General features: G+C 45.2%; 1 protein-coding gene across 1 annotated transcript in view; it reads right to left on the bottom strand.

The window, feature by feature from the left end:
- Window positions 1-17,485, bottom strand: part of TMX3 (thioredoxin related transmembrane protein 3) — a 97,502-nt gene extending 80,017 nt beyond the window's left edge. The window contains exons 1-2 of the mRNA XM_088475928.1: window positions 17,343-17,485; window positions 8,324-8,378 (exon numbers count right to left, since the gene is read on the bottom strand). Of these exons, the coding sequence (XP_088332054.1) occupies window positions 8,324-8,378; window positions 17,343-17,379 (92 nt within the window). The 5' untranslated portion in view covers window positions 17,380-17,485. The remainder of the gene's footprint in view (window positions 1-8,323; window positions 8,379-17,342) is intronic.
- Between the last annotated feature and the right edge of the window lie 857 nt (window positions 17,486-18,342).

Below are 18,342 nucleotides of genomic sequence, written 5' to 3'. Positions count from 1 at the left end.
CGGTTCCAATACCAGGACCACCATCTATACAGGACTTACTGGAATTGCATCAAGCTGGTAAAGTTGTCATTTCCAAGGGAACTGTCTATATACAAACAACTTGTGCGGTATCATGAACAGTGACGGTACCTGAACGGGGTGTATGCTTGCATTGATGAGCATTTAATTAATTTTTTGACATGCATGTTCAATTTTTAACTATTAAGTGCCATTTATATTTGCACATTTAATTTTGCCAAGCAACAAATTCATTTGTTTTTATTTATATTTATTTTTATACTCAATGTGATATTTTTTTAAAATAAATTGTGTAGTACATTTAGCGCTGCAATTTTCTATTTGTATTGTCTATTGAAGAGACTGACTATCTCTTATCTAGCAGCTGCTTGGAGCAGCAACCTTTGTCAGCGCCGTGTTGTTTAGTACCCTTTGCAGTAGCCTGAAATACTGGAATCCTGGTAACATGGAATGCTAATAAGAGCTGGAATCTGGACACATGAGATCATGATAGGATTTCACTAGCACTAGTATCCAAACGTAGGAGATGGTAATAAATACTGAGGACCAATCATATACGGGAAGAATAATACTAGTAACTAGATCAGGGGTTCCCAACCACGGTCCTCAAGGCACACTAACAGTCCAGGTTTTAAGGATAACTGTACTTAAGCACAGGTGACTTAATTAGTACCTCAGTTATTTTGATTTAACCACCTGTGCTCAACCATGGATATCACTAAAACCAGGACTGTTAGTGTGCCTTGAGGACCGAGGTTGGGAATCACTGAACTAGATGCTTATGGAGATAATAGTCCGGAGCACTAGTATCTGCCGTGGAGCCTGGAGCTAAACACAGTAGGTTACTGAGTAAGATACACTCACTTGTATAGTGAAGCAAAGAGCTGAATGCAGACATGTACTAGGAATGCTAGCAGTCCAGCTGAGAGCTAATTAGTAATTAGCAAGAAACCTGACACCACAGCACTCAGAGAAAAAGTCAGGGAACTGAATAGCTCACTATAAACAACTGAAGGCTGATGAGTAAAGGAATAATCCACACTGAGGACTAGAGACAACCTAGGGAATACTGGGTACAATGGTGTGTACTGGTCTGGAAGTCCAATGACGGCTCAAAAAGTAATCCTCTCTGAGAACTGGAGACAGCCTGGGAAACGCAGAGTACAATGGTGCAGTCTGGAAGCATACACAGTAGTAATCACTGGATAATAAAAGTTGTACAGGCAACTACCTGCTGCAGGAGACAGATGCAAATACCCCTAGGCAGTTGGTCATTGGATCGGGAGATCAGCTGACAGCCCGCTGGACGGCCATTGGGAGAGACTAGTCAGATGACACAGACTAACATGGCTGCGCCCATGTCCGCCACCGCAGGAACCAGGACGTACGAAAGCCCCAGCAGTTCCTGGGGAGAATACTCATCCCACCACTCGTCTGGACACCTGAGAGCCCGAAGGCACCGGCACAGCGATGAGTAGAGACCAATCCCAGGCCGCATTCCTGACAGAGAGATTAATAGTTTGATTTGACAGAAGTCCGATTTTGAATAATATAACTTGCTTTGATAAGAGTCTGATGATAAAGAACAATAACTTGATTTAATAAGGATTCAATGTTGAAGGATAAGTTCATTAGTTGAAGATATGATGTTTGAAGAATAATATTTGATTTTATGAGGATCCGACGTTTTAAGAATAATAATTGATTTACTGAGGATCCGATGTTTGAAGAATATTAATGTCTATTGGTAAGAACCGATGATGATACTTTAGTGCAGTTGATCGGAAAGGACCAATGGTGATATGAGAGAAAATTCTCAATGACAATTCCAGACTGCAGAAGATGGTATCGGAGTCTGATTCCAGATGAAAGAAATTGAATAGGATGGACTGCACTATTCAGATAATGCATATCCGGGAACTCAGCACTTGAGCTGTAACTTCAGCGATAAGCGACGTGCTGGCCACAGAGGCCAGTCAGTAAATGTAATTTATAGGGCAGGATACCTGATGGTTGGATACTACGGTCAGCAGGTCAGAAGGTAGTGTTCTGAATGGAGGCATGGCATCAGGTCAAAAAGTCCAAGATGGCCGCGCCCACATTTCTGTTCAGGAGGGAACTCCGGGGTTCGGCCTGTGTGTCAACATGCTGGGGAAGCCTGTTAGAAGTAGGAGGCCACAGAGAACCATCGGCATGCCCAAACATCAGCTTGGCGCGGCGTGCAGCCCGGACGGACCTCTGTGACATCCAGGATAGGCACCGGAGAGGTAAGAAGACAGTTTTAGTAGTGCGGATTGTGACAGCTATATGCTAAACTAATTGCTACTCACCTCAAACCCCTTCTTCCCACTCTGGTTCACCCTGACCAAGTAGGGTTCATGTCCGGCAGACAGGCCTCAGACAATACCCGTAGAGTCTTTAATTTGATTGATTGTTTTTCTACCTCTAAAGCTGGCCTTAAATTGCTTTCTCTTGACGCAGAGAAAGCATTCGACCGGCTGAATTGGTTATACATGCGTACAGTGCTTTCTAGATTTGGTTTTTGTGATCAAATGTTATCGTCTATTTTAGCTTTATATAGTACCCCTAATGCCAGGGTGTTTAGTAATGGCTTTCTATCGGACCCTTCTCTATTACCAATGGTACATGACAAGGCAGCCCCCTATTATTTTTTATATAGCAATTGAACCTTTGGCAGCCAAAATTAGGGCAGACGGGGCACTCACTGATGTTGTGATTGGTGACACGTCTCATAAACTTTGTCTTTTTGCAGATAATGTTCTTCTTTCTGCTACAGAGCCTCTGACCTCAATGCCTCATCTCCACTCTCTGTTGGACGAGTACAGTAAGGCCTCTTTCTATAAGTTAAACACTACCAAACTGACGCATTACCTATTAATGTCTCGGATACTGACGTTTCTCTACTTCGCTCACAATTTCCGTAAAATTGACTACTTCTCTTCAATATCTAGATATCCACATTCTTCCACTTTCTTTGGTTTTTGATGTTATTCTCCTGTCTCTGATTGAACGTTTGATAGATTTTACGAAGTCATAGCTATCCTATGATATTTCCTGGTTCGGCCGATTAGCAGCGTTTTAAAGGTCACTCCTTCCTAAGCTTATGTACCTTTTTTCGTACAATACTTCTTATCTTCCCTAGCAAATATCTAGATAAATGCCATTCTCCGTAGACAGCGAGGTGGGTTAGCTCTCTCAGACTTCTTGAAATATCAAGAGGCATGCCTCCTAGCTCAACTTCGGGTTTTGGTATTGTCAAGCCTGTTACTAATTGCTTGGTGTCCCTTGAGAGAGCTTGCTGTTTGGGATTCCCTCAGGTGGACCTCCTGTGGACTCCTAAACACATGCAGCCTTCTAATTTACCATTGCTCTTTTCTACAAAAGCTTCTTTATCGGTTTGGGACAAATTTGTCACTCAAGTTCCTGAGATATCTCTTCCTACTCCTGTTATTGCCATAAAAGCTATTTCTAAACTAATCCCAGATCTTAATGTATCTACTTGTCATTCTAGGGGTATTGCTACTTTAGGAGATTTGATGGGTGGAGGTGTTTTGCTTTTGTTTCCTCAATTACAAGCCCGTTACTCCCTCCCCTCTATGGATACATTTCAATATTACCAAATCCGAAATTGGTTCCAAAGTGTTGCACGTTTGTCTGGGTCTTTTAGTTTACCCCCTAGTGATTTAATATCCTGTATCACTTTGGAGGCAGTAGGGGCACCATCTCTTTTTGGTATAAGTTTCTAATGGGGTTGTGTCCATATGTTAAACTGTCTTCTCAGTCTTGCTGGGAGTTGGACTTGGGTCACTCTATTTCAGATGCCCAGTGGGATGTGATCTATGTAACATCTTATGGTATGTTTCACTGTTTAAATCATACTGAAAAGCATATTAAATTAATGGACATACTATATCTCACCCCTTATAGACTATACACCATTTTTCCCTCTTGTTCCAAGTTTTGTTAGTGAAACTGTAGAGAATTTGGTCAAATTTTCATGTTTTTTGGACGTGTCCTCTTCTACGCAAATTTTTGGGATGAGGTTTTGTTATTGATTAATAAAGTGTTGGGTCTCACCTTGACCCCTTCTCCAATTCTAGCGCTCATACACCTTTACCCTGATCTAGTGCAATCCCATAAGATATATGTGCTATGTCACATTTTAATAGCAGCATGCGCAGCCCTAGCACAATGCTGGAAACAGCCCCTCCATCCTCCTTTACTAAACGTATTTCATAAAGTTCAGTTTCATTTTACTATGGAAACGGTTTCTGTTCCATATTCCACCTTTGCTACCTCGCCAATTATGAAGTTTAAGGCTTGGCAAGGGTATGTTACTGACGGTGAGAGCGCCCAATTTTTATCTAAGCTGTTTCTGTCGGACCCTTTACCATTTAGCCTAAATGCGGTTGATTCTTCTTTCATTTTACATTTTTATTCTATTGTGTGATTTCTGCTAGTTTCTTTACAATATTGTGTTGCTAATTATCAATTTATTTGTATTGTATAATGTGTATATGATTTTCTGAATCCCTTCCTCTTACTTCCTTCCCTACCCTTTCTTTTTTCTGTACCCCTTCTCCCTGGAAAATTTCCATGGAAAGATGTTCTTTTAAATTTGACTATGGTGTCAAAACCTCAGCAGTTTAGAGTGAAATTTAAATCACTGCTTCAAATTCCTTATGTTTGTTAACCCTGAAGAACATGCCTGTGGTACAGGAGGACAAAAGTTAGAATCCGTAAGGGCTGATTCAGAAAATATTATTTCAGAATTTTATACTTCTGCAGAACTGCCTGTACAATTGTTAAATATCCCCATAACAATTTAGTTATTAAGTCATATAGATGTCATAATAACACTGACACCCATTCAATATTTTCCCTGTAACAATAATCTGACTATTCTAAAGAAAACCATACTTGTGGCACTCCAGCTTCTGCAAAACTACACTTTCCAAAAATGTGCAAGGTTTGCTGGGTTGTGTAGTTCCACAGCAGCTGGAGTGCCACAGGTTGCCTACAACTGACTTAACCTTCCAATGAATGCTACAGTAACCAGTTACACCCTGAAACAAACCCACATTTTATAAATTTACATACTCAAGTGGTATTTACTGTATTGTTAGAGCCCAATCAGATGTACTTCATCACTGAATATATTTAGATTCACATGTTATTTTGTTCACACAATGGTAAGATTACTGTTATCTCCAGCAAACTATTCTCTGAGTAGGTTTGTAACTAAAAACATAGCTGTCATTTCCTGAGGATGTAGCTAAATGAAATAAGTCAAAACACAGTAAATTGCTACAGTATAAGAGGAACAATGTTACCAAATAGTATTTCAAGATAGAAGAAGCAGCTCTTTAGGGAGCTGAGGGACCAATTAAATTAGCCACGTTAAGCAGAGATTTTACAGCAGGTCAACTTAACAAGCACATCGCAGGCTATTTTCAGGATGCGCACTTCCGCAACCCTGGTTATCAATTTAGAAAATGCTTATCGCAACTCCCGGTGACCTTGGGGGAAGTGCATGAAAAAGTGGGGAATTAACCCTGGACCCCCAAAAAAGTGATAAATAACATTGGACAACAGTGTAAAAAGCTACTGGTGGCCATAAGCAAAGTATTTTAACAAGGGATGGCGTGAGTGACCATACAGTGTCAGCAAGGGAAGGGGTTAGTGACCATACAGTGAAAGCAAGGGATGGGGTGAGTGGTCATACAGCGATAAAGGAGTCAGGCTATATATACTATGCAGCAGAACAGGCTGTTATCTTTGGGACCTCTGAACACAACTCAACTAGAACCCTGGTAGGGCAGTCATCTCTAAAACCTTGGGCGAGTAGTAATTAAAACCTTCAGCATGGCAGCATTGTCTGAGACCTTAGGCAAGGCAGTGACTGAAACTTCTGGCAAAGCAGAAATTTCAGGTCAGAAGGCCAGGACAGAAGGCTTGTCTTCAGGCCCAGATTCCAGGGCTGACCATCTAAGACACCTCTGATTGGCCAGTCATCTCAGGCACATCAGTTTCTTAAAAGGTGCTATTTGGCTGATTTTTACCTATTGTATTAACAGTGGAAAAGTTATAGAAAGCAAGAATTTTTCACTGAATTAAAGTCCTGTGATCACGCTGAGGAAAACAATATGTGGGTCCCAGAGACCTCTCACTTTAAAAATTGGGGTCCTACTTAACCATTTCTGGGTCCCGTCATAACTTATGCTTTAGAGCTCCGCATATGCCCCTCAGACCTCCCAACACGCCCTTTAAATGCATGTCCTACATGTAATGACCTGTCTGTGCACAAAACCTATAGTGAAATAGCCATTCGGTTCTAAGGGGCCTGGGTGGCATCTACAACAGTGGGGCTCTTCTCCTGGGTGGTTGACCTGGGAAGGGTCTGGGTGGTTTGTGGGCCTGGTGGTGGGACAGGCACGGCTGGAGCATAATCTGGAGTTCTGTAAATTACATTGGGGCTGCCACCTTCCACAGATGGCATATGGGTGGGATCCGGCGCCCTGCTTGTGGCGGGCAGGGAAGGTGGTGGTGCTCTCCAGGGAGACAGCGATCATGGCATGGTCACTAAAAGGAGAGAGCTACCAGGGAAGGGTGACTCACTACTGGCTGCAGTGCGCACAGCCAGCTCCTATTGGCTGCAGCGCGCACAGCCAGCTCCTACTGGCTCACAGCATAGCCAGCTCCTATGGGCTTAGAGCATAGCCAGCCCATAGGACCCGCTCATTTGCAAAGCTGGGTCCCTTGTTGTCGATAGCGCATATGTGCAATCCCTAAAACTTCTAGTTATTTTGGGGTACACAAAAATGTCGGTAATGTGATTTTTAATTGTTATTAAGCAAGTTTCAAAGATATTGGGAAAAAACACTTAACTCCCAGATGCAAGTTCAAAAACTAATTTCCCATCAATACAACAACCGGAAATACATACCTCGCATGATTCAACCCATTTTTGGACTTTTTACAAAAAAACACCTGAAAAATGACAAGTCATTGTGGGGAATTCAATTCAAAGAGAATTGAATAGCGTCGGGAGGGATCTCCCGAAGCTATTCAATTCAGTGCGCTGTTATGTCTGAGAATGCCTGTTCTTGCAACTTAATAAGGGTGTTAAGGCACGAGATCAGGCATTCTCTGACTAAAGTGCTGAGCGCGTGGCTGTTAGCGCCACGCTAAGCAGTAAAACAGCTGCGCTCCCGGCACTTTTGTCGGATTTCTCCTCGCATCCATAGGGAGTTGCGAGAAGAAATCCTTTGTCCGCCTAAACAGCGCAGTGTATAGAATAGCTTTGGGAGCTCCCTTCCGTGGCTATTCAACATCGCACTGAATTGAATTCCCCCCATTATTGTCAAATTATGCTATTTAAATGCCTCTATTTGATAATAATAACTATTATTGAAAGGGGTGTATCAAAGGCTCTGCACAAAGGAGCTGATTCAAACCCGGACGCTAAGCTGCACAAAGAAGCTGATTCAGACCCGGACGCTAAGCACACAGCCATATGAGGCCTGTTATGCAAATCCTGCGATCGCACTGTCTGGTGGAAGGACACCCTCTATGCCTTAGAGAGCGACGGCAGAGAAAATGTACACCAGTATAAAGACGCCCACCTTTCTCTCTTAGTACACGTCATCTCCCGGAAGTGTGTGATTAATCAGTGACATCGAGAGCCATCGGAGCTGCACGCAGTGCTTGAGATAGACCCTACCCCACCGCAAGCACTGCGATCAATTGTGGCTGAAATACAACCAAGTGACGTGTACAATGACGCATCTTAGCTAATTATGCACACCCATAAAACGCTGTTTAGATGCCCAGACATGCCTGTGTTCGCATATCCACTCCCCCATTCACAAGCACCTTCCCGTTACCACCCACAAACAGCACTATCTGTCACTCAAATTAGCGTCCAGTCTGTGTACTACGAGCGCACAATTTCCGAGCACAATGAGTAACTCTCGCATGCGCATATTGACGCATGCGTAAACATGTGATTATCGGCCATAGCGTGCGTTCGCGGCTCGGCGTCCGGGTCTGAATCAGGCCCAGAGTCCTGATATGTTTACCTTAAAATAAAGATTTACCCTACCTTCTTCTACTCAGGGGCTGTGAACTAAAATCTGCGTTAACTCCCATTGAGACCCACTTTTACTGAACACGGATTTCTAATTGAATAGCAAAATCTCATAGCCACAGGTTTTGATCCACATTAAACAATTTTTGGCCAACTCATGGCTAATTGAATCGGTCCGTGAGTGCCAGTACTTACGTGTCATCTAAGTCCTCCACAAATGCCAAAGAGGGGGCCAGCAGCAAGAAGGAGGCTGCAATAAACACAAATAGTAATGATGTTAACATGTATTTGGTTTATACACCTCCGCTGACGCTAGCTGCGCACTGCAATGAGATTACTGAGTGCCATATACTACACTGATAACAGGTGATCGAGGGAATTGGTATGAAGTACTGAGGGGCGGGATGCCGGCTGTCAGTAGACTGACAGCGGCATCCCGATGGTTCCAATCCCATCAGGGGAACCGTAAGTAATGTTCCCCTGTCCTATTTGCCCCCTAACCCTCCCTTCCTGCACCCTTATACTAACCCTCCCTACCCCGCACCTTAACCCTCCCGGTAAGTGCATAAACCTAACCCTCTCCCCTTAGTACCTAACCCTTACCCCCCCCTTCCTCCGGTGGTAAATGAACTTAAAACAACCTTACTCCCCCCCCCCCCCCCACACGGCTGATACTTACCTTTCCCCTGTGTCCTTACGATCGGGATGCCGTCTGCCAGGATCCCGGCGTCGGTATCCCAAGTCATGTTGGGATTTCAGCGCCGGTGTTGTCTCTGCAATCAGGATTCTGATACCGGGGTTCCAGCAGACTGCATCCAGGTTGTGGGGATGTTAACCGCATCCCTGATGGAGTAGTGGGGTGAGTGGCCATACAGCAATAGACGAGAGCCCAGGCTACACTATGTAGCAGGGGATGGGCTGAGTGGCCATACAGTAATAAAGGAGAGTCAGAATATGCTATGCAGCAAGGATGGGGTGAGTGGCCATACAGTGATCCAGAAGAGCCCAGGCTATACTATGCAGCATGGGATGGGGTGAGTGGCCATACAGTAATACAGGAGATGCAAAAATAGAAAAGGTATGAGGCCAGTGTGCGCTGGTATCAATATGGAGATATAATATATATTCTCATGGGAAAAAATACCGGTAAATACTTTCCTTAAGTATATGTCGTTCTGCATCTGTGTATTTCCTTCCTTCTCATGCATCCCGTGTCATAAAAAACATAAAAACACAGAACCATAGTGTAATACACTTAAAAAATATAGTTTATTAGGACAAAATCTAAACTCACACAAAAATGTATTTGAAAATAATTAAGCCGATGTAATATACTTCAAAAGCATCAAAAAGGTTATCAGGTGTATAATTACCAGATATCCCCTGGCATAAAGGCTTGTAAAAAAATCACAGCATAGAAGCCTCCGGATGCTTCACTGATGTTCCTTAGTGCCAGGGGCAATCTAAGAAATGTCCACAGCAGAAAACCTTCAGTCTGTACCACAAGCCAAGGTCTTTATGCCAGGGGATATCTGGTAATTATACACCTGATAACCTTTTTGATACCGTTGAAGTATATTACATCGGATTAATTATTTTCAAAGAAATTTTTGTGTGATTTTAGATTTTGTCCTAATAAACTATATTTTTTAAGTGGATTACACTATGGTTCTGTGTTTTTATGTTTTTTATGACACGGGATGCATGAGAAGGAAGAAAATACACAGATGCAGAACGACATATACTTAAGGAAAGTATTTATTTCTTCCCATGAGAATATATATTATATCTCCATATTGATACCAGTGCACACTGGCCTCATACCTTTTCTATTTTTGCATATTCTGTTTGAGTTATCTTAGGGTACAACTCTTGTTGAGAATAGGGGTGCAGCTCTAAGTATCTTTGGCGCCTGGACATACACCACACCTCCCAGATATTACTAGTGATACAGGAGAGCCCATCCTATATTATGCAACAGGGGTTGGGGTGAGTGGCCATACAGTGAAACAGGAGAGCCCACCCTATACTATGCAGCAGGGGATGGGATGAGTGGCCATACAGTGAAACAGGAGAGCCCACCCTATACTATGTGCAGGGTATGGGGTGAGTGGCCATACAGTGAAACAGGAGAGCCCATCCTATACTATGTGCAGGGTATGGGGTGAGTGGCCATACAGTGAAACAGGAGAGCCCACCCTATACTATGCAGCAGGGGTTGGGGTGAGCGGCCATACAGTGATACAGGAGAGCCCACCCTATACTATGCAGCAGGGGATGGGGTGAGTGGCCATGTAGTGATAAAGGAGAGCCCAAGCTATACTATGCAGCAGGGGTTGGGATGAGTGGCCATACTGTGAAACAGGAGAGCTCACCCTATACTATGCAGCAGGGGAGGCGGTGAGTGGCCATACAGTGATACAGGAGAGCCCACCCTATACTATGCAGCAGGGGTTGGGTCAGTGGCCAAACAGTGAAACAGGAGAGCCCACCCTATACTATGTGCAGGGGATGGGGTGAGTGGCCATACAGTGATACAGGAGAGCCCACCCTATACTATGCAGCAGGGGATGGGGTGAGTGGCCAAACAGTGAAACAGGAGAGCCCACCCTATACTATGTGCAGGGGATGGGGTGAGTGGCCATACAGTGATACAGGAGAGCCCACCCTATACTATGCAGCAGGGGTTGGGTGAGTGGCCATACACTGAAACAGGAGAGCCAAGCTATGCTATGCTATGCAGCAGGTTATGGGGTGAAAGACCATACAGTGATACAAGAAAATCAGGCAATATACACTATGTAGCAGGGGATGGGGTGAGTGCCCATACAGTGGTACAGGAGAGGACATATATACTATGCAGCAAGGGATGGAGTGAGTGGCCAAACAGTAATAAAGGAGAGTCAGGCTGTACTATGTAACTGAGGATGTGGAGAGTGGCCATACAGTGATACAGGAGATCCAGACTATGCTATGCAGCAGTGTATGGGGTGAGTCATGATACGGTGCTATAGGAAAGCCAGGCTATACTATTTAACAGGTGATAGGGTGAGTGAGCATACAGTAATACAATGTAGTAGGGGATGGAGTGAGTGGCTATATACTAGGGGTGTGCACCGGCCACTTTTCGTGTTTTGTGTTTTGGTTTTGGATCTGGATCTTTCTTCGTGTTTTGGATCTGGATTGGTTTTGCCAAAACCACCCTTCCGTGTTTTGGGTTCTGGGTTTTGTGTTTTGGATCTGTATTTTTTTAAAAAAAAGCATAAAAACAGCTAAAATCACAGAATTTGTAGGTTTTTCTGCTCCTATGCTATTATTAACCTCAATAACCTTAATTTCCACTCATTTCCAGTCTATTCTGAACACCTCACACCTCACAATAGTGTTTTTATGTCCAAAACGTTGCACCGAGGTAGCTGGATGACTATGCTAAGCGACACGAGTGGGCGGCACAAACACGTGACCCATCTAGGCGTGAAACTGCAGTGGCAGACAGGATGGCAGTTTGAAAAACTAGGCCCCAAACTGTACATAATGCAAAGAAAAAAAAGAGGTGCAAGATGGAATTGTCCTTGGGCCCTCCCACCCACCCTTATGTTGTATAAACAGGACATGCACACTTTAACAAACCAATCATTTCAGCGCCAGGGTCTGCCACACAACTGTGGCTGAAATGATTGGTTCGTTTGGGCCCCCACAAAACAAGCTGGCAATTAATGTGTCCCTGCACAAACTGGCTCTATGGAGGCAAGATGTCATCCTCATCCTCCTCATCCACCGATTCCTCACCCTCTTCAGTGTGTACATCCTCATCCTCACAAAGTATTAACTCGTCCCCACTTGAATCCACCACCACAGGTCCCTCTGTACCTTCTGGAGGCTGGTCTCCCTGGAAGAGCTGATAATTCATTTTGATGAACATCATCTTCTCCACATTCTGTGGAAGCAACCTCCTACGCCTTTCGCTAACAAGGTTCCCGGCTGCACTAAACACTCTTTCGGAGTACACACTGGAGGGGGGGCAACTCAGGTAAAATAGAGCCAGTTTGTACAGGGGCCTCCAAATTGCCTCTTTTTCCTGCCAGTACAGGTATGGACTGTCTGACATGCCTACTTGGATGCTGTCACCGATGTAATCCTCCACCATTCTGTCAATGGTGACAGTATCATATGCAGTGACAGTAGACATGTCAGAAATTGTTGCCAGGTCCTTCAGTCCGGACCAGATGTCCAAACTTGGTCCTGCCTGCCTGCATCACCGCCAGCGGGTTGCTTAGGATACCTAAGTTTTTTCCTGGCAGCCCCAGTTGCGGGCGAAAATGAAGAAGGAGCCGTTGACGTGTCACGTTCCGCTTCAGCTGACAGTGTGTTCACCAGCAGGTCTTTGCACCTCTGCAGGCTTGTGTCGGCCGGAAAGAGAGACACCACATAGGCTTTAAACCTAGGATCGAGCACGGTGGCCAAAATGTAGTGGTCTGATTTCAACAGATTGACCACCCTGGAATCCTGGCAAAGCGAATGAAGGGCTTCATCCACAAGTCCCACATGCCGAGCGGAATCGCTCCGTCTTAGCTCCTCCTTCACTTTCTCCAGCTGCTTCTGCAAAAGCCTGATGAGGGGAATGACCTGACTCAAGCTGGCAGTGTCTGAACTGACTTCACGTGTGGCAAGTTCGAAGGGCTGAAGAACCTTGCACAACACGGAAATCATTCTCCACTGCGCTTGAGTCAGGTGCATACCCCCTCCTTTGCCTATGTCATAGGTGGATGTATAGGCTTGTATGGCCTTTTGCTGCTCCTCCATCCTCTGAAGCATATAGAGGGTTGAGTTCCACCGCGTCACAACCTCTTGCTTCAGGTGATGGCGGGGCAGGTTCAAGAGTGGTTGCTGGCGCTCCAGTCTTCGGCACGCAGTCGCTGAATGGCGAAAGTGGCCAGAAATTTTTCGGGCCACCCAAAGCGTCTCCTGCACGCCCCTGTCGCTTTTCAGAAAATTCTGCACCACCAAGTTTATTGTGTGAGCAAAACATGGGACGTGCTGGAATTTGCCCAGATGTAATGCCCGCACAATATTGGTGGCGTTGTCAGATATCACAAATCCCCAGGAGAGTCTAAGTGGGGTAAGCCACTGGGCGATGATTTCCCTCAGTTTCTCTAAGAGGTTGTCGGCGGTGTGCCTCTTACTGAAACCGGTGATACACAGCGTAGCCTGCCTTGTAACGAGCTGGCGTTTCTGAGATGCTGCTACTGGTGACGCTGCTGCTGTTGCTGCGTAAGGTGATACATCTACCCAGTGGGCTGTCACAGTCATATAGTCCTTAGTCTGCCCTGTTCCACTTGTCCACATGTCCGTGGTTAAGTGGACATTGTGTACAACGGCATTTTTCAGGACACTGAGGACACTTTTTCTGACGTTTCTGTACAGTCTCGGTATCGCCTGCCTAGTGAAGTGGAATCTAGACGGGATTTGGAACCGGGGACACACTACCTCCATCAATTGTCTAAATCCCACTGCACTAATGGCGGATACCGGACGCACGTCTAACACCAACATAGCAGTCAAGGCCTCAGTTATACGTTTTGCTTCAGGATGACTGCTGTCGTACTTCATCCTCCTCGCTAAGGACTGTTGGAGGGTCAATTGTTTAGTAAAAGTAGTGGTGTTCCTACTTCCTCTCTGGGATGATGAACGACTCCCAGCAGCAGCAGCAACAGCAGCAGCGGCAGCAGTAGGCGTAGCAATGCAGGATCCTCCGGAGGAATCCCGGATAGGAGAGTCAGTCATGCCAGTGATATGGCCTGCAGGACTACTTCTGATCCTGACTAAGGAGGAAATTGACGAGGAGGGAGTTGACGGTGTGGTTTGCAGGCGCTTGGATACAACAGGACAATGGGATTTAGGTGTCCCTGGACTGCTTACGGTCTGAGCCAAAGTTTCTGAACTTGACAGTAACTTTTTATGAACGCGCTGCAGGTGCCGTATAAGGGAGGATGTTCCTAGGTGGTTGACGTCCCTACCCCTACTTATTTCACCTTTACATATGGTACATATGGCAAGACAGTTGTTGTCCGGATTTGGATAGAAATATTGCCAGACCAAAGAGGTGGAATGTTTGGTCTTCTGCCCAGGCATGACCGTGATGGGCTTTTTCATCCCACGGACAACAACTGTCTCCCCCGGAGCCTGATTTAAACAAACCACATCACCATCAGAATCCTCCTCGCCAACTTCCTCCTCAGCGCCAGCTACACCAGTATCCTCATCCTGTTGTACTTCAACAGTGACATCTTCAATTTGCATATCAGCAAGTGGACTGTGGGTGCTCCTTTCAGCACTTGCAGGGGGCGTGCAAATGGTGGAAAGAGCCACCTCTTCCCGTCCAGTGCTGGGAAGGTCAGGCATCGCAACCACCACCACACTTGGACTCTCCTTGGGGATTTGTGATATCTTCTTAGAAAGCACAGTTCTTCGCTGTGCTTTTGCCAGCTTAACTCTTTTGATTTTTTTAGTGGGAGGAGTGCTTCCATCGTCATGTGAAGCTGAACCACTAGTCATGAACATACTAGGGATCGACCTTAGCCGTTCCTTGCCACTCCGTGTCGTAAATGGCATATTGGCAAGTTTACGTTTCTCTTCAGCTGATTTAAATGTCTTTTTCAAGGTCATTTTCCTGAACTTTGCCATTTGGGATTGTATGTGCCCTCTACTATGACATTGGGCATCGGCCTTGGCAGACGACGTTGATGGCATGTTATCGTCTATGTCATGACTAGTGGCAGCAGCTTCAGCACTAGGAGGAAGTGGTTCTTGATCTTTCTCTATTTTATTTTTATCGGAGAAAGTTTGGTCCTCCATTTATGTTATATCGATTTGATATATACGTGCGGCTAAACACAGAAAATAATTTTTTTTTTTGTTTGGACTGGAGTGTACTTTGTGGGTTACAGCACCCTTTAACGGTCAAGCCAGCCGGCCCTTTACTTATGACACAGGCGCACGCTTGGCACTACTTTGTTGATGCACGTGCGGCTACTGCGCACACAATTCACAAACACAGAAAATATATTATTTTTTTAGCACTTGGGGGGAGCACCCCTGATGGACAGAGCACCCCCTGGACAACACTACAGCACCCCTTTAGGACTGGGACACTGCACAGGACTTTGGAGTGGACACAGCCCCTATGGAGAACTGACTGCACAACACAGTCCAGCCAGCCCCTATGGACTTTGAAGTAGTGGACACAGCCCCTATTAACAACAGCAGCACAGCACAACACAGCCAGCCCCTATGGACTTTGAAGTAGTGGACAACAGCAGCACTACACTACACTACACTACACAGCACTAACTCCCACCCTCCCTCTTCACTGTCCACAGCCGAGTGAGAAAATGGCACCGACGCGGGTACCTTATATAGGATCCAAAACCCGCGAGACTCGGAAGGCGGGATGATGACGTTTTGCCTCAATGTCAGATCCGAGTCAGGCGGGAAAAGTCGAGCCTGACTCGGATCGGACTCGGATCGGGGGGGCTCGGGGGGGTTCGGATTTCAGAAATCCGAACCCGCTCACCCCTACTATATACACTTTGAAGAAGGGGATTGGAGGAGTGGCTATACAGTGATACTGGAGAGTCAGGCTATATATACTATGCAGCAAGGTATGGGGTGAGTGGCCATACAGTAACCTACTCTCATGACCCCTTCAATCAGGTACAAAATGCTCTACTCCTGGACTTCCCACCAAATTTATGATCGCAGTCACCTGTGTTGAACCAGGTAATTGGTGAGAAGGGTGTTTAAACACAGGTGGCTGCAATCATAAATTAAGAAGGAAGTCCAAGAGTAGAGCATTTTGTACAGTATATATATATATATATATATATATATATATATATACACATACATATATATATATACACACACACACAATGCAGCAAGGGATGGGGTGAGCGGCTATAGTGATAAAAGAGAGCCCAGGTAATGCTATGTAACAGGTGAGTGGCCATACAGTGATAGAAGAGAGTCACACTATGTAGCAGGGGATGGTATGAGTGGCCATACAATGATACAGGAGAAACAAACTATGCTACGCAACAGGGATGGGGTGAGTGGCCATACAGTGATAAAGGATAGCAAGGCTATGCTATGCAGCAGGGGAAGGGGTGAGTGACCATACAGTGTTACAAAAGAGCCAGACTATGCTATGCAGCAGGGATGGGGTGAGTGGCCATACAATATATATACTAATATGCAGCAGTGTATGGGGTTAGAGGCCATTCAGTAATACATGAAAACCAGGAATATATATACACGAATATGCAGCAGTGGGGTGAGAGGTCATACAGTAATACAGGAAAGCCAAACATTATATACTACTATGCAGCAGGGGAAGGGGTCAGTGGCTATATAGTGATACAAGAGAGCCAGACTATGCTATGCAGCAGGGGATGGAGTGAGTGGTCATACAGTAATACAGGAAAGCCAGACATTATATACTACTATGCAGCAGGGGAAGGAGTAATGTCTAAATCCCCTTCACCGAGAGGACCCAGGGGAAGGGGTGAGTGGCTATATAGTGATACAAGAGAGCCAGACTACTGTATGCTATGCAGCAGGGGATGGAGTGAGTGGTCACTCATATAGTAATACAGGAAAGCCATACATTATATACTACTATGCAGCAGGGGAAGGGGCGAGTGGCTATACAGTGATACAAGAGAGCCAGACTATGCTATGCAGCAGGGGATGGAGTGAGTGGGTCATACAGTAATACAGGAAAGCCATATATTATATACTACTATGCAGCAGGGGAAGGGGTGAGTGGCTATACAGGGATACAAGAGAGCCAGACTACTGTATGCTATGCAGCAGGGGAAGGGGTGAGTGGCTATACAGTGATACAAGAGAGCCAGACTACTGTATGCTATGCAGCAGGGGATGGAGTGAGTGGTCACTCATACAGTGATAGAGGAAATACACGGCTATGCAGAAGGGATGGGGAGAGTAGCCATACAGGAAAGCCAGAAATATATATACTAATATGCTTCAGTGGATGGTGCGAGTGGCCACACAGTAACACAGGAAAGCCAGACATTATACAGTACTAAGCAGCAGTGGATGGATGCAGACGCTGTGGCGGCGGCGGGAACACAGGGTAAATCACAGCAATACTGTGCATCCAACTTAAATGACCGAATGATATCATCATTACCTGTTGATAAGAAGAAGCACAACCCGGCAGCTGCCATATTCGGAGGATATGATACCGGAAGGAAACTGTGAGAGACAGAAGAGACACTCCCTAGTAACTGTGATAGGCTGACACGGGTGTACAGGCACGGTCATGCTGCTTCCTCACAGTGAGAGGCAGAAGCGAGTACCAGGGACAACCCGGACAGGGTGTATGCTCAGAATGGCTCCTTCATTGTTTATATCCTGCTAGTTCTGGTTCCGTAGTTAATATGTGTCTCACTCATGTATGTAATGTATGTGTACGTACTTTTTGGCTTTTCTGCCGGAGACAGGAGCATAGACGTAGTCCAGAGTCTCACTCCCATTGTAAGGTCTCTGCTGTGGTAATCCCGCACACACTTCCCCTGTGTCTGTATTATGTGACATTGGGCATTATTATGGGCACAGTGCAGTCTTATGACCATCCCCAATGTCACCATAAAGGTCCCTCTATGGCTGGAAGCAGGTGTGCTGCTGTCCTGCTCTAGGTGCGTATAATCCTTTGTAACAGATTATTCATAACATACTGTTGTGTGACAGTTTGTGTGGTGTCATTCTGCAGCATAATGTGTGTAAGTGTCAAGGTTCCACATAGGTTCCAGTACAACTGGCACTCTGCCTCACTCAGCCTATGTTGTAGTGTCATGGGAAATTGGATTGTTACATTGTTCACATTGAAATAGATTTTATTTTTCCAGTTAGTAGGAGCTTGGGAAAAGTTGCCTGCAAATGATAACTTTTGGATATCTCTGCAATTGCTTGTTTTGATTCTAGGGTGGAGGGACAAAGGGCCTGACACAGAGTTGATTCAACTGTGAACCTGAACAAACCATATTGCAATGCAAGGGGTGTAAATACATACATACATTTTTGTTTTTTACATATGAGGTAAATACTGGCTGCTTTTGCATGTAGCCCACAAAAACTGCACAGCTTTATTATTACTCTACAATTTAGATGTCAGATTGGAAACACTCCTC

The sequence above is a fragment of the Taudactylus pleione genome, unplaced genomic scaffold (assembly GCF_031769625.1).
Source record: "Taudactylus pleione unplaced genomic scaffold, aTauple2 ptg000179l, whole genome shotgun sequence".
Classification (NCBI taxonomy): domain Eukaryota; kingdom Metazoa; phylum Chordata; class Amphibia; order Anura; family Myobatrachidae; genus Taudactylus; species Taudactylus pleione.
The sequence above is the reverse complement of the archived record's forward strand: the minus strand, read 5'-3'. Positions and strand labels throughout refer to the sequence as shown.